The 25,274-nt window shown below is 34.2% G+C and overlaps 1 protein-coding gene across 4 annotated transcripts in view; it reads left to right on the top strand.

Annotated features, from left to right (window-relative positions):
* Nucleotides 1–23,700, top strand: part of LOC143226354 (sodium- and chloride-dependent glycine transporter 1-like) — a 72,205-nt gene extending 48,505 nt beyond the window's left edge. For all 4 annotated transcript variants that reach the window (XM_076457217.1, XM_076457214.1, XM_076457215.1 and 1 more), the window contains exons 5-14: nt 2,111–2,264; nt 3,125–3,257; nt 6,472–6,606; nt 9,036–9,139; nt 10,805–11,042; nt 13,388–13,516; nt 15,529–15,628; nt 17,712–17,821; nt 19,113–19,283; nt 21,657–23,700. In XM_076457217.1, the coding sequence (XP_076313332.1) occupies nt 2,111–2,264; nt 3,125–3,257; nt 6,472–6,606; nt 9,036–9,139; nt 10,805–11,042; nt 13,388–13,516; nt 15,529–15,628; nt 17,712–17,821; nt 19,113–19,283; nt 21,657–21,827 (1,445 nt within the window). In that variant the 3' untranslated portion in view covers nt 21,828–23,700. The remainder of the gene's footprint in view (nt 1–2,110; nt 2,265–3,124; nt 3,258–6,471; nt 6,607–9,035; nt 9,140–10,804; nt 11,043–13,387; nt 13,517–15,528; nt 15,629–17,711; nt 17,822–19,112; nt 19,284–21,656) is intronic.
* The last annotated feature ends 1,574 nt before the right edge of the window (nt 23,701–25,274 follow it).

Raw genomic sequence — 25,274 nt, 5'->3', positions numbered from 1 at the left:
TTTGATATTTCAATACTTTAACATGTCACCGACATACGTTGGTCTAAATTATTAACTCCCTACCTAAAACAAGCGTTCTCTAAAATAAATATATTTTTTCACAGTTGTAATTTGAATACCGCGAACACATCAAATACTTAGTTTTGAGTAATTTCTTGTTTGTTTTTTAAATTTCGCGCGAAGCTACGCGAGGGCTATCTACGCTAGCCGTTTCTAATTTAGTAGTGCAAGACTAGAGGGAAGACAGCTAGTCATCACAGCCAACTCTTGGGTTACTCTTTTACCAACGAATAGTGTGATTGACCGTCACATTTAAACGTACCCACGGCTGAAATGGCGAGCATGTTTGGTGCAACGGGGATTCGAATCCACGACCCTCAGATTACGAGTCGAGTGCCTTAACTACCTGGCCATGCTGTGCAGAATAATTTCTTCATAAATATATATCTATTGAAAAAAATCAGATATTTGCATTTTAACAGCTTCTGAAATAGTGTGATGCATCTTGAACAATACGTTTAGTCAGAAGACTTAAGTTTAATTAATGAAAAGCTGGCCTAAATAAAATTTTGTTATTTTAACATCAACAGCTAAAGTTTGAAAATGTTAACATATAAATGAAATAAAAAAGGCTGTTTTTTTATGGAAGACTATTAGTAGTTAACAGAGCTGTTTTAACGTAGACAAATACATGCTTATTTCAAACGCAAAGATTGCAGTGAGCTATTGTAGATATGCCCATTCCAGGGATAGAACCGAAAATATTTGAGCTATGCGGTCTCTTGCTTGTCACTGAACCACCGCGAGGGAATAAATTACGTGATAAAATAATTGAAAACTTAAAACGTCAAATATGGTTCAAATCATCTTCATTTGAAGACAGGCCCAGCATGGCCAGATGGTTAAGAAACTCGGTTCTTAAGTTTGTTTCTTCTACTACGGCTTATTCGACTAGCTTATCCTTCATCCACTGTTACGCCTAAATCCACAATGTGTGCTAACGCACCCATTTATCTTCCTTGTCAGTTGCCCTGGCATGGCCAGGTGGTTAAAGCACTTGACTCGAAATCCGAGGGTCGCGGGTTCGAATCCCCGTTACACCAAACATGCTCGTTCTTTCAGCCGTGGGGGCGTTATAATGTGACGGTCAATCCCACTATTCGTTGGTAAAAGAGTAGCTCAACAGTTGGCGGTGGGTGGTGATGACTAGTTGCCTTCCCTCTAGTATTACACTGCAAAATTAGAGACGGATAGTACAGATAGCCCTCGAGTAGCTTTGCGCAAAATTAAAAAACAAATAAACAAAATCATTTGGAGATGATTGCAGAGGGCGATGTTTTAAATACTCTTCCTTGAAACTGCCAGAAATCATATTTTTTATTGGACAATAACTGCTGTTAACACATGGAGTTTCAGCTTGAAGTTATACCTACTAATTTCCCAGGGAAGATATGACGTCACAGTGTCTAAACAATCAGTACGTAAATATTAAAAGGATTACATGTTTTTGATTTACAGCAAGTTTAAAAATTTGATTTTGCAAATGCTTTTCATTGTGATTTTGTATAACTGATTTTCTGAGAAGAGTCCATTTGTTTTCCATATTTCAAACTATCCTTCCTGTATTGATAATTATTTGTTCTATGTAAGTGTTAAGATACATTACTTGTTATGTGTAATCGAAACAGACGAGAACCATTGAAGATGGCTTTAACCATTATTATTTGCTAAGCCATCGTATGAACCAACAGAGAAGTCATAACTATCCTTTAGAAATATAGTTTTAATTATAACAAATGTTAGCAGGTTTTAACTTGTCCCCTCCTGTAAAAATGGCTTTTTTACGTTACATTTCAGCATGACGAAAGTGTCATTTCTTATAGACCCTTTTCTTGTGTTTCGTATAGTACAAAATAGTGTTTCATTAAAACCCGCCAGTGAGTAGCAGTTCTTCCCTTGTCATGCACACGAAGAAGACAGTTACGGCATCGTTATTCAGTTTTCATTGCTCATTTATTACTAACTTTAGATGTTTTTAGAATAGAATGTATACCGTATTTCAGAACGGCTGGTATGGGTATTAACGCTTTTATTTAAATTTTCTTTGCAGCATGTTACTCGTATCAGGAAGCCGACGCGTGTAATCTGAAAAATGGAACTTATTTTAACCAAACATGTTTCAGTGTGAATGTATCGAACGCCCTAAACCTGACTGAGTTGGTCAAAAGCATGCACAAGAAAACACCAGCCGACGAATACTTTCTGTAAGTTAAAACCATATTACAGTGAGCTTGTTAAACAAACATAGACGACAAATATTGAACTAGTAAGAATATGGAGTTTTATGGAACGTTTTGTAATAAGCAGAATGTACACTATCTAACCACTCAGTCAAAGACATTTAAAGCACGTTCTTTTAAACTACTGTTAACCAAGAAATTGTGTTCCCGTCAAATTACTTGCGGGAATACTTGGTTATAAGGTATGCATCATGAAAAAAAAATTGAACAAAAAACACCATCAGCATTTCGATTAATTCCATAAATCATTGCTCGGGTCCGCTTTATATTTTTAAAATAAATTGAGTAATTTCATCCAATTTTACTAGATAGTTATTTACATTAAGTGTTGTAACAGACAAAGACATAAACTTACTCAATATTATGTAATATGTATACCACAGTGGTAGTGAAAAGTATACGAATCGATAAATAAACTGAGGGTTCATGATAAATCATTCTACAAATGATGCTGTAAATGTAATATGATAGTTTATAGGTAATGAGAGTTTAACGCCTTTGTGATTTCTTGATATGGAGACTAGAATATGAGAATTGATCTAATCTATAAGACATATAGAACAAACCATAGATGCAACCTGTTAAACAGTTAATATTACAGAGATAAGAATACAACTAATGTGCCAGTATAATAAGTTACGTTAGTAAGATTGATATATTCGTCAGTTAATGGTATAAAGACTATGACAGACCTGGTACATAAATCACATAGAACAAACCATATATTTGACTTATTAATGGTATGAGCCCCAGGATATAATTAATACATAATACATATAAATCAACTAAATAAAATTATATTGACTTGTGTTTTTGTCCATTAGGCATTATGTGTTGGGCATATCAAATGGAATTGAAGAAACTGGCGAAGTGAGATGGTCTTTAGCTCTTTGTCTTCTACTAGCCTGGGTCATCGTGTTTGCTTGTTTGTCCAAAGGTGTGCAGTCTTCGGGGAAAGTAGGTTGTTGTCGTTTTTCAGTTCTAAACAGATCAGGTGTTATTCTCCAATAATAAAAAAACATATTTTGAATAGTTTCTGCTGCTGTGTGTTTCTATTTTCTGGATGACTTAGAGTTTTGCTTTTGATCAGTGAAAAGATATATATTTATCAGTTTCCATTCCTGACAAATGAAGCCTTGCACTTTTAGTTTCCAGAAGTTAACAAGAACACTTTATAAAGTTATTGTAGCCCTAATTATCAACCCATTACGAACTTTTCCTGTTTTAGCTACTCGCGGCATAATAAGAGTGCGTGAGAAACAACGTAAAATTCTCAAATCCATAATAAATTAAAATCCAACTCTCGAAACTTTAGAATGCATGTACCAGGTCTTTCAGGAATATTCTTTGCTTCACTTCACCCAGTGTTAGTATTTCTGGGCTTTGCCTTTATGGACCTCGTCTCTCACCCATACTTTCTTTTCGTTTGAGTCTCAATTTCTGATTGGCCTCTAAAAATGCTTATCTTTTACTGATAAAATTTTACTTCTAGTGCTTTGAAACATGATGCAAAAATTTAGGATGATCAGCCATATATTACACGAAAACCAATGTGTTTTACATGGTATGTTTATAAGAATATTTAATAAATTTCAGTAACATTGTATAGAATCTATCATAATTAGATACTCTGATAACTTTCTTTATAAAACGCATAATTAGATATCCTAATAATTTTCTTTATAGAACAGTTACAACAATAATCATAGAGCACGTAAAGTGAGCCACATCGGAGAGCGTATTCCAAAGATATTCAGGATCAGTATGTGTTCGTTATGATGATTAGCATATCTGTTCATGCAAAGCTTGCCATGTCCAAACATTCAATGTGGTACTAAAATTATGCTGAGTCCTCTACTTAAATGTGCAGAATTTAAGGTTCATAAATTAATTTCTGTCGTCTCTTAAGACATTCATAATGCTCATACTGTAAAAGTCAGAATTAGTTGAAGCTGTTATACATGGTGCTCACCTATACCTTACAGGTTATTGTTAACTTTATAACTAGAATTAAAAAGATTAGGTTAATCCCTATAGTTTTCGTTTACTTTCCCTTTGGTCTTGCTCCAGATTTAAAAGGATTAGGTTAATCCCTATAGTTATTGTTTACTTTTCCTTCGGTCTTGCTCCGGAGTTAAAAGGATTAGGTTAATCTCTATAGTTATTGTTTACTTTTCCTTCGGTCTTGCTCCAGAATTAGAAGGATTTAGTTAATCCCTGCGCTTATTGTTTGTATTCTCACTTATTTTTCCATAGAGTTAAAAGTATTAGTTTAATTTCTACAAGTTTTTTTTTTTATTTTGCTTTCTCACTAGTCTTGCCCTAGAGTTAGAATATATAACCATTAAACCATAACAAAAAAATGGATGTTATCAATGCTATAACACTATGCTAATATTTAATGGATTTGAGTGTTTATATTGAGTAAGAAACACAACTCACGAATCCGAAACACTGCACTAATTCGTAAATGATTTAAGCGTTTATTTATAAACTTAGAAATACTGTACTAATGTGTATAGCTTTTATTGTTTATTTATTAGCTCGGAAACGCAACACAAATATTTAATAAATGTACGTATTTATTTATTAATACAGACATTCTATATATATACTTACTAACTCAGAAAGCCCACACTAATATTTAACACGTGCTTATATCAACCCAGAAGTACTAAACTAATATTTAACATATTTTTATATCAACCCAGACTAATACACTAATACACTAATATTTAACAGATGTGGGGATTTATTTATCAACTCAAAATTACTGCACTAATATACTCTTCAAAACAAGAAACGCAAAAGGGATATTTTTGTTATTTTAAAAGAAATATATGTAATAACGTTACAAGCTCAGAGTATGTGATGTTACACGTGTTAAGGCACTGATTGTCAGACCAAACTGACAATGAAAGTTGTGCACTTTGAAAACGGAGGAAAACATCGGATTTTTCGCCAAAACGCATGCGTGTCCAATACATTTGTTTGAGAGATCTGCATGTTCTGCAAGTGCAACATGTGCAAAATCTCTATAAAAGTGACGGGTTTTCGGTTTCCATAGCTCAGTGGTAAGCCACCGACACGCAATACAGTTAAGCCAAGACTGAAGCACAACGCAACAACGCCATTGGTCGCTTAGAAGCAGGCAAATCTCGATCAGATGTTGCCAGAGCTGTGAATGTCCACCCAAGCACCATCACAAGGCTATGGAATCGTCACCAACAACATAGATCAACTCGTGACCGTCCACGATCTGGCAGACCTCGTGTGACCACGCCCGCACAAGATCGCAACATCCGGTTACGTCACCTTCGGGATAGGACCACCACTGCGACGTCTACTGCCTCAACCATACCAGGGCTGCGTAGGATTTCCGATCAGACCATACGCAACCGTCGACGAGATTCTTAGGCCCCATGTGCAACCCATCATGGTGAACGTCAACGACGTTTTTCAACATGAAAACGCCCGTCCTCACACGGCCCGACTCACCACTATCTTCTTGAGACACCACAACATCAACGTTCTTTCCTGGCCCTCCTGATCACCAGATTTAAACCCCATCGAACATTTTTGGGACGAGTTGGACCGACGTCTGCGACGGCGACAACCTCAACCGCAGACTCTATCTCAGCTTGCAGCAGCTTTGCAGGCTTAGTGGACAGCCATTCCACAGGATGTGATTCGTCATCTCATCGCTTCCATGGGCAGGAGATGCCAAGCAGTTATTGATGCTCACGGGGGGGCATACTCGTTATTGACGTTGAGTGACGTTAACATTCACCTCGTGAGCGTGGACTTCGCCTTTGCAGACTTTGGATGTTCAGCAGTGAATGTGCAATGTTTCACACATGTCATACAGAACTACCCGGAATAAACTTGTTAACAGTTTGTCTCATATTTTGCCTTTTGCGTTTCTTTTTTTGAAGAGTATATTTAATAAGTGTGAGTGTTTATTTATTAACTCAGAAATTATATAATAATATTTAGTAAATGAGAACGTTTATGTGTTAACTCGACCACACTACACCAATAGTTAATACATTTTAATGTTTATTTACTGACTCAGAAATATTACTAAAGTAGTACATTGTAAATATGAGTGTATTTACACACATGTATTTAGTTTATGTTTGTATTCTGTTACAATTTTAACGTTTTTCAGGTGGTGTATTTCACAGCTTTGTTTCCATACGTGGTGCTTATAATTATGTTCTTCCGGGGGGTGACGCTACCAGGCGCTAAGGAAGGGATTTTGTGGTATATCACACCTGAATGGAGTTTACTTGGAAAAGCTCAAGTAAGATGCGACTACAACAAACTTTTATTTTATTATTTTCTACAGTTTCATAACGAGGCTTTTTTTTTTTTTCAAAATACGTTAAAGTTAGTTAGCGAAATAGGTTTTTTTTTTAATGTGAATATTTACACTTCTGTAACGCTTCATACAGTATATAAATATTTACAGTTCTGTAGCGCTACATATAGAATATTAATATCTATGTATTCTTTATTTACACATGTGATTTAAAAGTAAAACCAGAAATCCTGATAACATACTAAGTCCATCATCTCGTCAATTAATAGTAATAAACATTACAAATTAAGCCTAATACTTGTAACTAAAAGCTTCAATGCATAACAGATGTTATAAAATTAATCCAGTTGAAATATGGTGGTATAGTACTCGAAATTTATGAAACGCGTGAAGAAAACGTTGTGAAGGAAACTATAGCGAAGCGGAACATTCGGTTCACAGATTAGAAATTGATATTGTTGAAGGTTATTACATGTTTATGTTGTTTTTCAGCAGTTCTTATAGCTATGAAGATAATTAATAGATACTTTTTACGTTAAAATGACAAAATTGACATCATTAGATTAGGCTTAGCACACTGTGTTTTCATCGGTAAAACATGAAATAGTCCGAGTAACTTCTTGAAAGTATAAAAAACAATGTTATCCTTGTTGATTCAAAGCACAACATAATCAAATGATCATAAGCGAAAAAACATCAAATATGTTGTAAGTGGTGTTTATACCATGAACCGTGATTAAATTTAGTACAATATTTGGTTCTTAAAAACAGTTGTTTTTTAACCCCATTATCCGCAGACGATAGAATTGTGAAAACAGTATTACAGTTATAGGATATTCAGACTTGTTTATCTTGCTTAATCCATACGTTTTTGTTTTTTTGTTTTGAATTTCGCACAAAGCTACTCGAGGGCTACCTATGCTAGCCGTCCCTAATTTAGCAGTGCAAGACTAGAGGGAAGGCATCTAGTCATCACCACCCACCGCCAACTCTTGGGCTACTCTTTTGCCAACGAATAGTGGGATTTGACCGTCACATTATAACGCCCACATGGCTGAAAGGGCGAGCATTTTGATGTGACCGGGATGCGAACCCGCGACCCTCAGATTACGAGTCGCACGCCTTAATACGTTTGCCATGCCGGGGCCCAAACGTCTTTGTTTTTGTATTTTTGTAAGATATCACCAATAAATGAAAACGTATTCCCCTGTATTTGATTGCAACAAATTAAGTTCACTTCACTAAATAAGCGAGGACCCTACAACGTTTCTGTGTCTGGTACTGAAAATAACGAACTTCCCGAAACTCAATACTATAGTACACAGTATGCTGGCAAACAAAAGTATCTTATCTTGTACGTCAAGGAAGCAATGCTGCCATGTCTCGCGAGAACAATAAGCGGCGCTGCCGCTCAAAACAAGCTTAAACGAGTGTCAATACCTTTCTTAACAAGTACCAAACAAGCAGCACTGACTTTCAAAACAGATCTTCTATGGCTTACCTCCAGAATGGCTATCTGTGATGCTTAATTAGGACACAGAATGTGTCAAAGTGATCAGGCCAGAAAGTTCACGATTGTGGGTGTGTTTTTCAATTAAACACGATTGATTTTCAATTCGTAATGATGTGTGGACTATTTACTGACCAACTAAATCAATGAAATTACTACGCCTACAATCATTTTATTACGTATTTAATAGTTGACTTTACGAGAAAAGGCAAAATAAGCGACCACAGAATAAAACGAATAAAAAAAAACAAACGCAATCGGGGATTCTCAGAAAAAAATAGAGCTACTTAAGAAAACAAACAACCCTATTTCTGTTTATTTTCAACGAGCTTGGCAACACTGCGAATATTTTGTATTGGCCAAACATTTACTCTGTAACCCACCTATAGGTAATCTTACAAAATTAGGAACTGGTGTATTGCATCCAATCTAATACTGTTTCTTACTGTTGCCAAAATTTTGTGTTTCTAATTGGTTGTTCAGAAGCTATTCGGTGAGCTGATAAGAAATAATGTTTAATAGTTAATAAAGATTTCACTGAAAATCAACAAATCAACTAAATTTGGTACAAAAGAAGAGTCCCCCGCAGGTACAGCGGTAAATCAGGGGTTCGATTTCCCTTACACGGCTAAATTAGGGACCAACTCTTGGGCTACTCTTTTACCAACGAATAGTGGGATTGACCGTCACATTATAACGCCCCCACGGCTGAAAGGGCGAGCATGTTTGGTGCGACGGGGATTCGAACCAGCGACCCTCGAATTACGAGCCGAACGCCTTAACCCACCTGGCCATGTCGGGCGTTGCTTCTTTTACTGTCGATTATTTCGAAATATGTATCCTAGATTGTTACCAATCAATAAAGCCCTTTGGAATTAAGCTAATTATTTGTTTCTTGCAGGTGTGGGGTGATGCTGCTGTTCAGATATTCTTTGCCCTTAGTCCAGCATGGGGCGGTCTTATAACTCTGTCTTCCTACAATCCGTTCCACAATAACTGCTACAAGTAAGACAGGATAATCTAAATTTTGTTATTCAAGTTATAAGTTAGCCAAAAGTCACTGTAATACATCAAGTAACCGGTTTTATCTTACCGTTAGATTTTTTTGGACAATGATGTAAGATAAATAATTGTTTGCAAAACATTTAACTGAAATTTCATGATTAGCAAACAGGCGAAGATGTATTGTTTTCTTCTCTATTTATGTTATTTCCAATGTTTCCTTCCTTTATTTATATCATGTTTGTGTGTCTTGTGTGTTAGATTTGTCTCCTACACCCATCATAATTTTCTACACTCTCTATTGGTTGTTTACCTTCCAAGAAAGTTGCCTTTAACCCTCCTGGATATTACCCTTGACCTTTACACCCTCAATCATGGTAAAATCCGTTAGAAACATTCCGTTAGAAAGCTCACCAAATTTTAGGTATTGTGTGATTTGAATAAAGGAGACAGATATGTGCGTTTCCTCTGTTCAAGAACTAATGCAATGTGGTTTACTGAAAGTAACATGATGTGGGCAATCCTTCTTCCCCATTTTGATGTTAATGATAGTAACTATATTGGACGTTTGAGAAATTAATGGAATTAAAATATTTTTACTAATTACCTTTGGGTAAGCAAAATACAAACATATCTACTTCACTAAATAAAACAATTTAAAACAAAACTGAAAAATATATTATACGAAGTATGGTTTTGCATACAAGTATTTAGTTTTCTGCTAATGAGTGACGCTACAGCTTGTTAGAGTGTATAAATACAAGAGATGTTGTTAAAATCAATGTCGCGGGAAATATATGGGGACAGCATTTTGACCAAACTGTACTGAAACGAAAGAAAAGTCGTTTTACCGATATCCTAACCGTGTAATTATTTTGATTCTACAGAGATTTTCACCACTTTTATATAATTTTATTATTTACGTTTTACTGCTGTGCCCTCTATTGGTGATGAAAGTGACTAATAGATTAGTATGGCTTCAGACATAAAATTTCAATAGGTTTAATCCTTTTCTTTTTTGGGAAAATGTTAGTGAGATAACTAAAAATTAAAGTGTATTTAAAGCAGTTGATAACGTTATTAATTACATATGTTAACAATCTAACAATAGTTTTAACTATGTTCTTTTCTTGGATATTTAGGGCAAAAATTACCCAATATTCAAACATTTACTGCGCATAAGCAAAATTGTTTAGTTTGTTTACCGCACTCATATTTCTTAATGTATTCCACACATATATGTGGCCACAGACACCGGAGAATTCTAGTAACGTCAAGTCTTTGTAACCATTTTGTCATATGTGTGCAAAGGCAAAATTTAATCTCACAATTATATGAGCTGAGATGTTTCACATGTAAAAGCGACTTTGTACTTATTCAATATGGGCTTATGAGATTAAAAAAAGTCAAAGTGCTCAGCATTTTAAATTCATCTAACAATAGTTATTGAAGAAAAATTTGGATCACTTCGAACGAGAGAAGTTTTTATATATATATATTATTACACTGTAAATTAGAATTCACGACCTAAATATTTGTTTTTGTCTTCCATCTTTTAGAGCGACGTAGTTATTTAAACGAGAGAAATGCATTATGTATAATTAAACTTTAAATTAGAGTTTACGCTTAAAATATTTGTATTTTTTCTTCGTTTTTCTTTTTATATAGGGACGCAATAATAGTTTCTTTGTCGAATGTGCTAACAAGTATTTTTGCTGGCTTTGTTATCTTTTCTGTGATTGGCTACTTGGCCCATGAGTTGAATGTGGAAGTAGAGCACGTGGTAGATCAAGGTGCGGGGTTAGCTTTTATTGTTTATCCGGAAGTGGTAGCAAGACTTCCTATAGCTCCTCTCTGGGCATTTTTATTCTTCATCATGCTGTTGACCCTCGGTCTTGACAGTCAGGTAAGAATATAGGCTTACGTTAGGTTAAAGTAACAGGAGCAGTAGTTATTTAATATTGTTATTCTGACATGTTTTCCAACAAAATACAGCCTTTTTTCTCTTCTTTTTAACCAGTTTATGTTAAAACTTAATATAACTGAGTTCTAAACAGTTGTTTTTGAAATAACTAAGAAAACAACTGTTCGTATCAGGTTCGTGCAGCAAGATTTGGTTTTAGTGCACGATTTTTAATTAAAACTGTTTTTTGAACTTGCAGATATTTTACCGCTAGACGTTTTCAAAACAGCGTTTTTTAACTATAATATTACTAATAAAATATTTTAGCTTTTAAACACATTTGTTTCACGTATTTTTGTACCAAGTTGCTTGTTCGTTATATGCGTCAGTGACATGCGAATTACACAAAAATAATATAGACAAAAATACCATTAATATTGCATATAATACCACTGATTACTCTAGGTTTTCCCTATATATTTTTTTTCATAGAAAATGAATAAATTCATAAACTCTTACCCTGATTGTTATAATACGTAAAAACACTCAGTTACTCAGTATGGTGCAATACGAGGAACCAACTTCTAGTAATAGGTACAAAAACGAGTAAACAGTTTAATTGTTAAAAATTTCTGAATAAACAAATAGATTTGTATGAGAGAATTTTAATTAATATGTTATTATTTAACATTTCATACCTCTTATATTCACAACAATTACTTCCTATTCAAAGGCACTAAACAGAGTAAAAACAAACTAACACAGTGTTTTGTGTTTGTACATTTACGTGATTTCTCCCATCTAAAATGTTTAAAAACATTGAACAACCATAACCTGACCTGGCTGAATTATTAATTATTGATTGTTTGTTTGTTTTTTGAATTTCGCACAAAGCTACATGAGGGTTATCAGTCCTAGTCATCCCTAATTTATCAGTGTAAGACTAGAGGGAAGTCAGCTAGTCATCACCATCCACCGCTAACCCTTGAGCTACTCTTTTACCAACTAATAGTGGGATTGACCTAATTATTATAACGCCCCCACGACTGAAAGGGCTATTAATTAATATAAGCTCAGAAGAAAGTTTTGTGTTGACCATTTTATTATAACTACGAGCGCCAGAAATGTGGCTTTACACACTGCAACTAAACATTGGCACAAGTGATACGTGTGTTCAAAGAAGGAGACAGTAAATTTTGCATGATTAAAATTCGGCTTTGATGGGCAAAATATATCTTCGTCTGCAAAATTAATTTTTTAAAAAAAATCACAGTTTCGTCTTTAACGTTAGAGCCCAATATATTTGTTTTATTATTCTATACATAATTAAGGTAAAACAATTTTACCACATCAATGGCAAATGTAACTTAGCTCAATAAATAATACGTCGTATTACGCAGTCGTTTGAAAGATGTAGGGGACTATAACACACACCCTTTGGTCTCCACTCATACATTTTGATTGGTTTACGGTAGGCCCAGCATGGCCAGGTGGATAAGGTGTTCGTATCGTAATCTGAGAGTCGCGGGTTCGAATCCCCGTCACACCAAACATGCTCGCTCTCTCTTTATAATGTGACGGTCAATCTACTATTCGTTGGTAAAAGAGTAGCCCAAGAGCTGGCCTTCCCTCTATTCTTACACTGCTAAATTAGGGATGGGTATCGCAGATAGCCCTTGTACAGCTTTTCGCGAAATTTAAAACAAACCAAAAATTTATGGTCTGAAGTGATGACTTATTATAAACTGATAAATATTTTGAAGACATTTTCATACCTCAGATAAACATTTGAACAGATAAAGGTTAGAAAGAAAGTCATATAAGTTGATTATTAAACCACACATTTTACATTCATTTCACTTGATTTTTTTCCTTGATTTCATCATAAATTGATCATTCATGTATCGCCCCCTATTGGCTCAGTGGTATATCTGTAGACTTATAACCCTAAAGATCGGGTTTGCCCATTATGTAGCTTTGTGCATAACTATAAACAAACTTCACTGTGTTAAGGCTTAGCTTTCCACTCTAATTATAAATTCTGTAGAACTCGAACAACTTCATTTTTTGTCACACATTTTGTTTCAGATGTCTAAGGTATAATATCAAAGTTTGAGTACATTTGTGACGTTTGTCCATTATTATTTATTATGACGTAAATAATGCTTAAGCGAAAAAATAATACTTTGATTAATTAATGAAATACACTCTTTTTGCTTCTGCTAAGAAAAATAGCAACGAAATTTCAAGACAAAACTTTACACTTAACCACTGCTTGTCAAATACTTATTTAAATTTTTTAATACTATTTTGTTGATGACTGTTACTACTCTTACCTGTATTTTTAGTTTGCTCTCCTAGAAACAGTAACAACTGCTATCCTCGACAGCTTCCCCTTTCTCAGAGAAAAGAAAACATTTGTGGTGTTGGGTGTATCCATTTTTGGATTTCTGGGAGGTATAATCTTTACCACAAGGGTGAGTACGTTGGAAATTCCTTGTTGAAACTGTTATACAAGTATTCAATAATGCTACTTAATTTGAGCTAGTAGTGCTATGTTTGTTTGTAGTTTATATCGCATAGCTGTCTCCTATCAAAGCATGTTATATGACCATTCCAAAAAAACTAAAACGATAAATTTCATTGTGCTTACAACTCGATTGTTAATTTACTATCAAAAATGTTACATCACCGAACATGTTTATATCATCACTCCTGCCATCTGTTGACAATATATAGAAATAAAACATTTTTCTTTATTTTATTTTTGTTATCTGTTAAATCTAACAGATTTTCACACGTTTATACTATATATTTCAACAACAAAGCACCATCTGGTTGTTTTGTAATATATAAATATCGATTATATAAACTCAAAGTACTCTTACATTTATGTAATAACATCTTTCTCATTTGTTCATACTTGTTTTGTTATATTGTTCATACTTGTTTGATAAATCGTGCTTTTCAAATTATTTCTAAAAACTGCAAAGTTATAACTCTTTGTTATTTCCAACACTAATTAAAAATTAAGCACGTGGCTGAGGAGTAAGTTAGTTCAGTAAGAAAAGGTTTATGTTTGTTATAAGGTCACGGTTGTCTCAAAACTTAGTGGTAAATGTATATAAAAACGTATTATACCATATATAGTACCACATTGATAACGTGGTTAAGCGTTGTACTGTAGTGTGATGTTTTCCCTTTTGTTCTATCCCATATGTACTTAAAATGTATACTTTTCAATGTTTAAATGTACAAGATACCTCTTTTTACATAAATTAGATTTTTACCACGAATGAATGATTTAGTAGGATGTGCGTGATAATTGAAATTTCTCTTATTTTGTGAATTTTATTACTGGAATGAAATTACAGACTCGTTAGAATTCAAATGGTTAGTTCGTTTTCGGAATTTTACCAAGTGAACGTTTAAAAATCTTACAAAATACTTATTTATGAGGTAAGTGGCTTGAACTGGATGAAGTGTTTCTTAAAATACCCAGAAATAAAGAAATTCTTACGATTTTTTTCTTGTAAATTACTAAAACCAAATAACAAATGCAAAAAGTTAGTTCTGTGACATAAATTAACTAAAACCAAATAATAAATGTAAAAGGTTAGTTCTGTGACATAAATTACCCACACCAAATAATAAATGTAAAAGGTTAGTTCTGTGACATAAATTACCCACACCAAATAATAAATGTAAAAGTTTAGCTCTGTGACGTAAATTACCCACCCCAAATAATAAATGTAAAAGGTTAGCTCTGTGACGTAAATTACCCACACCAAATAACAAATGTAAATAGTTAGCTCTGTGATATAAATTACCAAAAATCAAATAACAAATGTAAATGGTTAGTGCTAACAATGTGTAGAATTGTAAATTATGAAAACACAGCGTTTATTTTTATGTAATTATCAATATTGGATAATTATAAATAATCTCAAATAATGAATCATTTATGACTTTTGTAACAGACCTTGACCTGTTTGGATTCAAATAATTAATTCTATTTGAAATTTGATGGCTCGGCATGGCAGGTTGGTTAAGGCACTCGACTCGTAATCGGGTTCGAATCTCCGTCACATCAAACATGCTCGTCTTTTCAATCGTGGGGGCATGGTAATGTGACGGTCAATCGTTGGTAAAAGAGTAGCCCAAGAGGTGGCGGTGGGTGGTGATGATTAGCTAATTTAGGGACGACTAGCGCAGATAGCCCTCGTGTAGCTTTGCGCGAAATTTAAAACGAACCAAACCTATTTGAGATTTAATTTGATTTCGAACGACAATTAAGACATTAGATGCGCGTTTTAGCACATTTCTTTTATTTAGAAAATAAAAATTATATATTATAATATATGATAAAATTATATTAATATTATAATATATAATATTATAATACATAATTAAATATATATATATATATATATGCTTGTGTGTAATAGAAAGTGTGGTATGTTCCTGAAGTTGACTTTGATATTTTCAGGCTGGTGTGTATTGGCTGGAGTTGTTTGATAAGTATGCAGCTAACTTTTCAGTGCTCCTAATCGCCATTGCAGAATGTCTCCTGATATCCTGGAATTATGGTAAGTGCAGACGTCAACAGCTTTAGTGTTTGCAGAAAAAAGAATAACAAAAACAAACTTGGAATGAAAGAATTCATTGTTTTGTATCACTTTAACAAATATAAGTATTTCTATGTAGAGGGCGCCCTCAAATTTTTAGTTTGAAAGCGTCACGCGATAATCTGATGAAGCTGACGACTCCAACATTAAAAATTATTTGGGAGCATTTCTATGACAGGATGTTTGGTAACTGACCTTGCATTACGTCATACTATTTAGCTCTGTGGATACCAGAATACATTTTGCTCTTTTCCGATCATTGACGATATTGATAACGTGCAATATGGTGCTATCCTCTGGTTGATGTGAAGTTACCGTTTTCATTGGTTTCCAAGTTTACAATAAATAAACCTTAAAACTGAATATTCCAAGGAACATGCATTTTAATATACACAATAGAGTAGTGTTAATTTAATAACTACGGCCACAGTTGTTTCTAAAATCATAAACAGGTCGAAAAATAAATGAAATAAATTAAAAATAATATATTTAGATCATGCGACTGCCCTTTCGCTAGGAATGTTATGTCACGTAATTAAAGACATCTGCCGAGTTTTGTCTTGCTAACTAAAACTGCGGAGAACTTTACGGAGAAACAAATACCCAACTGGAATTAATATAGAAACAATCAAATTACAGTTTATCCGAACGCTTTTTAATAAAGCTTAATCTTCCGAATTATTGAAAACTTCTGGATAAACGAAGCAGTCACTATAAACTAGGGTTTATCAAAGCGTGGTTCGAAGTTCACTGATGGGTCTTGAAGGTCTTCAAGGTGGTTCGCGGCCTGGTCCAAAATGCATGTTACTGACACACAACGCAATGGATAAGGTCATATGGGAAATAATAGAACATGTAGTATCGGTATATCGGTAGGTGGTAGGCGGGGTTCCCCACCTCGAAATGGTCTGCGGACAAATATGTATGAAAACCACCACTTTAAACACTGTTAACATTAATATAGTCATAACTGTAAGATTAGGACTAATAAGACTTTGCGTGCTGCTGATTTAAAAAAAAATGCAACGAGTTTTTATTGTATGTGTTTCCCCCTAGTGACACAGCGGTATGTCTGCAGGCTCACAATGCTAAAATCCGAGTTTCGATACTTGTGGTGGGCAGAGCACAGATAGCCCATTGTTTAGTTTTGCGCTTACCTACAAACTCATCGCACCAAACATGCTCACCCTTTCAGCCGTCGGGGCGTTATAATGTTACGGTCAATACCACTATTCGTTGGTAAAAGAGTAGCTCAAAAGTCGGCGGTGGGTGGTGATGACTAGCTGCCTTTCCTCTAGTCTTGCACTGCGAAATTAGGGACGGCTAGCGCAGATAGCCATTGTGTAGCTTTGCGTGAAGTTAAAAACAAACAAACATACAAATTTTCACATAAATCATAATTTTTCAAACCGATGGCTTATAAACGTATTGCAAAGCATGTAGTGAATGTATTAACGTTTTCTTGTATAAAAAAACGTCCCTTTTAACTACTATATTTCTACGTATTTTCGTTTTGTAGCACGGTGACTTAACTGGACTTAAAGCATCGATTACTCTGACGCCCTCTGAATATTTATTATAATTTATAGGTACATCTTCACTATAAAGATCGTTCTTGTATTTAAAAAATGTCATAAACTGGTAGGTTCCTACTGCGAGTGGAGACGTTTGTTTGGTCAGTTAGTGATCGCTTTATTTCCTGTTCTAATCGACTTCCATATTTATATACTAGTTATTGAATCATGTATTCGTAGAAAATACATATGTGTTAATTGTAGGAAACCGGCTGTTCAGATTTGGAACACGATTGTGTGAAATGTTGACTGAATTTCTTGTTGTGAAGATTTCCTACGTGAAAAACTGTTCGGGTTTTGGATGCCAGTTTTCACTATATAGCTTTATTTTTCAGTGTGTGTGTGTTTTTTTTTACCTATACTTTTGACATCATGTAACTGTATGGATGTGTTTCAAGCCGTGTATTACAGTGTAACATCACTGGGTATTTCTAAGTTAAGATGTTAATAATAGAAAGTGTTTCGTTTAGGTGCAGACCGTTTCCTGAATGACATCGAGAAAATGATCGGTCCTCGTTCCAATGCTTGGGTTATATTCTGGTCAATAATATGGAAATATCTAACCCCAGCTACTCTTCTGGTAAGTGAAACGCTGTTTACTGACTGGCGTAAAACTCTTTACCATTTCAGAACCAAAAAAAAAAAAAAAAACAACAACAATCCAGTTACTTTAAATTAATTCGACGCACTGTTTAAAAACAATCGTGCCTGTTGCAATAACTCGAATACGATACAATTATTATGGGAATATTGTTGCAACAGATAATAAATACATCATGCAATTGTTATGAAAACACTGATGTATAATTCGCATTTAGTACAATTATTATGGAAACTCTATTGTAACGATACGTATCTGTTACAGTTATTGTGGGAGCACTGTTATACATATCACATTCGATACGATAAGGTAACGCTGTTTAAACTATCTAATACAATTATCTATAAAATAATGTTTGTTATTTGTCCAGTTTAAAGTTCGTACAATTACTATAATAATATTATTAGAATAAAAGTTGTCTAATGCAATTATTGTAGGTAAACTGTAGCACAATTCACACGTTATGTCATTTTTACGGGTATAGTTTATAGACTAATCACATCCATAAATCTATTTTATGGAGTCAGTATGCAAACTAATCGGGCTGTATTCAGTATACCCTGGATGAAGTGAGAATAAGTCACATACGTTATAATTATTGTGGGAACGTTATTAGAACACACCATACCCGATACGGTTATCATGGAAACATCATTGTATGATTCATTTATGAAAGGATGGCTGTGTAGACATTGCATTTAAACTTTATAAAATTATTACATGAATATTGTTGTAATAAATAATATCTGATATGATAATATTGTGAGATTAGTTGTTTCAATTAAAAATATGGGAACACTGTTGGCCCAAATTACATCTGCTTCGCTGTTATGTAAACACTGAAAGTTGTTGGAACAAATCTTATTTGATATGTGTAATAATTTTGTGGAAACGTCTCACAATTGTTTTAATGATTATTAGGACAGTGTGTAGACATTCGGAAGCGTGGTTACTATGGAGACATTGAAGAAAATCGTTACATCTTGCACCGTAACCATGGTTACATTTTTCATCCGTTTGTTGCTTTCTGTAACAGCGTTATTGTCATTTTCACATTTTTTAAATAACTTTTACGAGGAACCGATTTCCCGTGTGGTTAATTAAAGCTAACTTTTATATTTATAATGTTTTATGAAACTCTAGTAAGTGTTAATATTTTATGTTCTGTATTTTTCTGACAATCTGATGTTTTGAGCAAAATTCTCATATTTCTGCCAAATTGTTTGTTCTTTTTTAACTTTAATTTTTTTGTTTATTTTCATTGCAATAGTTCATTCTGTTCTTCAACTGGATCGAATATGAACCAGCCAAATCAGGAGACTATATATTTCCAGCATGGGCTAACGCTGTTGGGTGGATAATTGCTTTTCAACCAGTAGTCGTTATTATCGGTGTACTGTTTTGGAAGCTTTGTTCTCTACCAAAAGGATCTCTCAAACAGGTAATATAGATTTAATGTCATTACTTTTTGTTATGCAACACTAAATGATATACATTTGTAATTTACTGTGTGTTAACATTATTTAGGTATTTAAGATTCAATAGCAAAATAAACATTAAAACAAGGATTGCGCAAGTATCAGAAATATTTGTATTTTCTCTTCCTTCGTTAAGTACTTACTTGCCTTTGAAAACTGAATAAGTATAAGAAACGTATCTTTCTGGTTCCTTGTGTAGATCCCTCACTAAAGTTTCAATTTTCAGGGTTCTTTCGTTATCAGCAGTTTTCATTCTCCCAAACCATTGCTAGTGATTAAGATACTAGGGATATAAGCAGCATATACCTTCTTCTGTAAGATTATTTATATTACTTTAGTTACATGATTGTTCTGGAACCTGCTTCATCCCTCCTTTTTCTACTATAAGATTCCTTCTAGCGTGTGAGCAACAAGACTCTCCTACTATCACCGTCATTTTTCTTTCTTCTGCTGAAAATTATTTTTAGTAATTAAGGTGCAAAACTACCATGCCATCCTTCTCTTTCTAACAGAATGATTTTCACTAAAAGTTGGACTATCGGATTCTATTGAGATCAATGCCACCTATCTTTCTTACAACTGAAAGATTCTTACTTGTGGTCGAGATACCAAACTGTTATGGCACCAATGTTACTCTTCCTTCTCCTTCTGTAAGAATATTATTTCTGGTCCAGATACTGGATTGTCTTCTTATAAAAGTAATACTTTCTATTTTGTACTGTAAGATCCTTACTGGTAGTAGAGATACCAGCATTTCTTCACATCAGTGTCACTCCTCTTTCTTTTACTGTCAAGTCCTACAAGTGGTTGAGTTTCTCAAGATTGTGATTATCTGAATGGCAGCCTTCTTGTTGTATTGAAAATTCCCTGTTAACAGATTGTGTTGGCATCTGAGGCAACTATATTTTTACTACCGAAAACTAGTTTGGTTAATGATGTCAGGATTATGTTGGCATTACAAGTATCCAAGTCTTTCTGAAATAAATCCTTATTAGTACCAGTATTATGATGATATCAGAAGCATTCTTCTTATTCTACCATAAGATCTTTTGTAGATGGATATGATAGCAGGACTGTACTGGTGTTAGATGGATATGATAACAGGATTGTACTGGTGTTAGATGGTAAGATGGCAGGACTGTACTGGTGTTAAATGGATGTGATAGCAGGGACTGTACTGGTGTTAGATGGATATGATAACAGGATTGTACTGGTGTTAGATGGTAAGATGGCAGGACTGTACTGGTGTTAAATGGATGTGATAGCAGGGCTGTACTGGTGTTAGATGGATATGATAGCAGGACTGTACTGGTGTTAGATGGATATGATAGCAGGACTGTACCGGTATTAGATGGATATGATAGCAGGACTGTACCGGTGTTAGATGGATATGATAACAGGATTGTACTGGTGTTAGATGGATATGATAGCAGGACTGTACTGGTGTCAGATGGATATGACAGCAGGACTGTACCGGTGTTAGATGGATATGATAACAGGATTGTACTGGTATTAGATGGATATGATAACAAGACTACTGGTGTTAGATGGATATGATAACAGGATTGTACTGGTGTTAGATGGATATGATAACAAGACTACTGGTGTTAGATGGATATGATAACAGGATTGTACTGGTGTTAGATGGATATGATAACAGGATTGTACTGGTGTCCGCATCATTTCTTTTTCTCCAACCATAATATTCTTATTAGTGGTTGTAATACCTAGATTATATATACTAGCATCATTATCACCACGTTTTTTCCTTCTACCTAACATTTCTACAAATGGTTGTGACACCAGGACTGTATTGGTATTAGTAGCATTCATTCTCTTTTATCATAATCCCTTTACTTTTAGTTTTGATACCAGAATTATGTTGATATCTGTTAGGTGTTTATATACGGACAGGCAGAGTTCCTTTACATTAGACATGTTAGCAATAAACAGCGCACAGTCCACTTGTTTTAAAATAATATATTAAAGCAAGTCAAACGTTCCTACAAAAATGTTCGTTAAACAATTAATCACCACAATTGTCAAAGTTCACGAAGGTTGGTTCACTTACTTTTGACCAAAAGCGAGCCATGAAATGGATAGAATTTAATATGGATAATTTATATTTCATTGTTACGACATCATGTAAGATCTTCCTTGACAATAATAATTTATAGTAGGTACAGTACGGACAATTAAATATAAATCCCTCAAGGTGTTTCAAATATAAAATATGGATAAGATGTTTTGATAATCTGGGACAATTTTATTTCTTGACTATAAACAAATGATCGCAATACGGGAGAAGTGATATAATATTATGTGTTGTTTTTTAGCGTTTTATTATTCTGCTGACACCTAGAGAGGACTGGGGACCCGCTCACAAGCACGAACAAATGAAGAACAGTGTTTATGATGACGATGGAATGAATGGAGGTATTATACGAGAAAATTCCTTCGACAACCCGAACTTCAACGTCACCTATACTTTTGAAACCGCTATATGAAAAGCTACACTTTAATAGAAGACAAACTTTCTTATCATCTAGTTCTGGAAACTAAGCTCATTGTAGTAATTCGTCCTCACCAAAGCATTCTCACGGTTTTTTCAATGAGAAAATCTGTGATATATATATTATCACTTAATTGAAGGGTCAAAACCGGCAACTGTTTGAGGTTGTGTTGTGCGTGAAAAGTGGGTGACTTGTAGTTACTGTTGAAATACATTGGGTGGTAACTTCCAGGTAAAGAAAACTTCGGAAAAAAAAACAAACCTTGACTACGTTATAAATTTAAATGCTGTATGATAAATCACATATCTTGCTCCCTAATAAATCTTCTAGAGTAAACTTTTGTAGGTTTTCTGTAGTTTGGCGTCCATGGGTGTTTCTTAATACCAGAAACACCATCACGTATTAGGTAGTCCAGCTTGTGATCAAAAAGGGAATTCATTAATGGTTCATTTGGAGCTACCAATTAACACCAATGAACCACAAAAAAACAACAAAGTCTAACATCGCTCGAGCTTATTTTTTAAATGTTTTCCTGTTTCTTCTTTCTCAGCAATAAGAGAAATAGAGCGGAGGAATAAAAATTATTTATTTTTTATTGAATAACCAAGTACTGTGGTGGAGGATTAGATTAGTTATAACAAGTCTGGCATTGTGGCAATATTAGAGTTGCCTTTTGTAATATGTTAATTACCCACCAGTTGCAGGGTCTCACTTCCAGCTCTAGGATCATGTACAGCTACTTATTCAAGATAGATTATGTGGTAGTATCATACAAGTCAGTCATGTGTGTATATTTATAATGTATAGGGTAGTACAAAATAGTTACCACAATATTTTAAATGGAAAAAGTGTGAAAGTGAAATGAAAACTCGAACAACTATGTACAGACAATAAGAATTAATTATTAGAGCAGAAAATTAAACACAGGAGACTGGCTATGAACAGGGAGTTAACTGAAATATATGAAAGTTTAGAATATGCCCCATGGATTTCTGTTCTTGTAACGCGTCTGTCTGGTTCTTTCTTCGTGTGATTCAGTGAATTGTAATAAAAGATATAGCACTGACACTCGCCTAATAATTATTCCCAAAGCGATTATATTTTAACAGAGTCTGTCCAATGGAAAGTTAAACTTTAATGAACTAGACAGACACTATAAGATCAAAAATCTACCGTATTTATAGCAACTTTATTATTCTTTAAATAATTTTGTTTTAAATTACACCTAGTGTTTTATTTGTTTAATACAATTTTTTTTATTTTCATCATTACGTTTCAAAATATAGTATTGCAACTTTTTGTACATATACATTATATTTAGACACACGAGAACGTGTATCTGTGTGTGTGTATATATATATATATATATATATATTTATGTGTGTAATTGATAATCTAGCAGATCTCGTAGAAGCTCGGATTCCGTGCAGAAACTTGTGAATTACTGCTTTATTAGATTTTATTTCGTATTCCTTCATTTGTTATATTTGCTAATCGATATTTATGCTGAGCTTAAGCCAAAATTTCCTGGGCATAATTCCTCTTATAACTGTTTCCAGGCGTTTTGTTTTGTTTAGCCAAATGGTTTCTTTTTGGATTTGCATGCTAATTTAAGCCATAACAGTCGATTTGCCATTGAAGTTTTATGAGTTTCAGAAATCAATAATCAGAGCTGTGAATGGTCACTTGCTCATTAGATTTTGTTAAAAATACATTTGACGTTGGTGTCAGTTTTTTCAGATGTTTTTTTCTTTTTTAGTTGATAGGTTATCGAAGAACGGGTGAGTATGTAGTGGTCTCAAATTTGTATATACAGCATGTAACTGGTTTGAAGAAGTGTACAAATAATAAAACATGTTAGATATGATGTTTTTTCGTGATTGATTTTACAATGAAATATCTGAAAATAATTAAATAACAGTTTGTCAGTGTAGGTACAGTATTAATAGTTTATTTAATAGAAATGCTCTTCTGTCGCGTAAAAGCCACTAAACTTTAATAGTCTAAAAAAAATCCTATTTGAAATACGTTTGAAATTTACGTTCATTTTATTTTTTAATTTTGCACAAAGCTACATGATGGCTTTCTGAGATAGCCGTAGCTAATTTAGCAGTTTAAAACTATAGGGAAGGCAGCTAGTCATCACCACTCACCGCCAACTCTTGGGCTACTCTTTTACCAACAAATAGTTGGATTGACCGTCACTTTATAACGTCCCTATAGTTGAAAGGGCGTGCATGTTTGTTGCAACGGGGATTCGAATCTGCGATCCTCAGATTACAAATCCATCGCCTTAGCCACCTGGCCATGTCATGCTGCCATTTGAGTATTAAAGATCAAATTACTGAACCTATGTTTCAGGCACCCCAGCATTCACTGTATTGACTGCATAGACTCAGAAAGACTCACAGCTGTGACTATTATCTGTGCTATGCTAAATACAGTGAAAAAGACATCTTACCTGACACATATAGAGACTATATTTAGATCTTTGTACGGAAAAGATTGTTGCTTTTAATGGATCCGGCATGACCAGGTGGTTAAGGCACTCGATTCGTAATCTGAGGGTCGCGGGTTCGAATCCCCGTCGCACCAAACATGATCGCTCTATCAGCTTTGAGGGCGTTATAATGCCACTATGTGTTAGTGAAAGAGTAGCCCAAGATTTGGCGGTGGGTGGTGATGACTAGCTGCCTTCCCTCTAGTCTAATACTACTACATTATGGACGACTAGCGCAGATAGCCCTCGTGTAGCTTTGCACTAAATTCAATAGAGAGCAAACCGTTTCACCGCTAATCCATACATTATACAGTCCATCTTCAGATAGGTATTATGTGTGATGTAACTGCTTCAGCATGGTGTCAACCTTGTACCAGTGACCGAACGTCTCTGAAGATATTTCTGTGGAAATCCCTTGTTCGCAAAACCATTTCTCATGTTGATTTCACTTCCACGTTAAACACTTGAATATTATAATATTGGGTTGAGGAATAATTCATGAGCGTTTTTTCAAGTTAAACAAATATATTTATAAATGAAACGCTTTCGCAAAATATTTCATGTCATTTGGTAGATAATATTTTGCTCTAATAGATGGTGTGTTTGATTTCAATATGTCTTTAATTTTTGCTTTCATTTTCAGCTCATTAAATGGAATGTCAAGTGGACAAAATCGAGCATTTTCGACACCATCTGCTTTTCGCATTTAATTTCTTGCAATTTCGTTTAAAACAATGCATACTATATACCTAGGTATTACATGAAATAAAGTATCATAATAAATGTTTTGGGTGTAATGTGTTTATGCATTGAAGTATTGTATAGTCTTGCATGTAATGCTTGAATGAAATTATTTAAAAACGCTCACGAATTATTCCTCAACCTAATATATTACAGGGAGTCGGGATTTTTTTGATAGTTTGGGAATGCTATACCTTTGC

The sequence above is a fragment of the Tachypleus tridentatus genome, chromosome 9 (assembly GCF_004210375.1).
Source record: "Tachypleus tridentatus isolate NWPU-2018 chromosome 9, ASM421037v1, whole genome shotgun sequence".
In the NCBI taxonomy this organism is placed as follows: domain Eukaryota; kingdom Metazoa; phylum Arthropoda; class Merostomata; order Xiphosura; family Limulidae; genus Tachypleus; species Tachypleus tridentatus.
The sequence above is the reverse complement of the archived record's forward strand: the minus strand, read 5'-3'. Positions and strand labels throughout refer to the sequence as shown.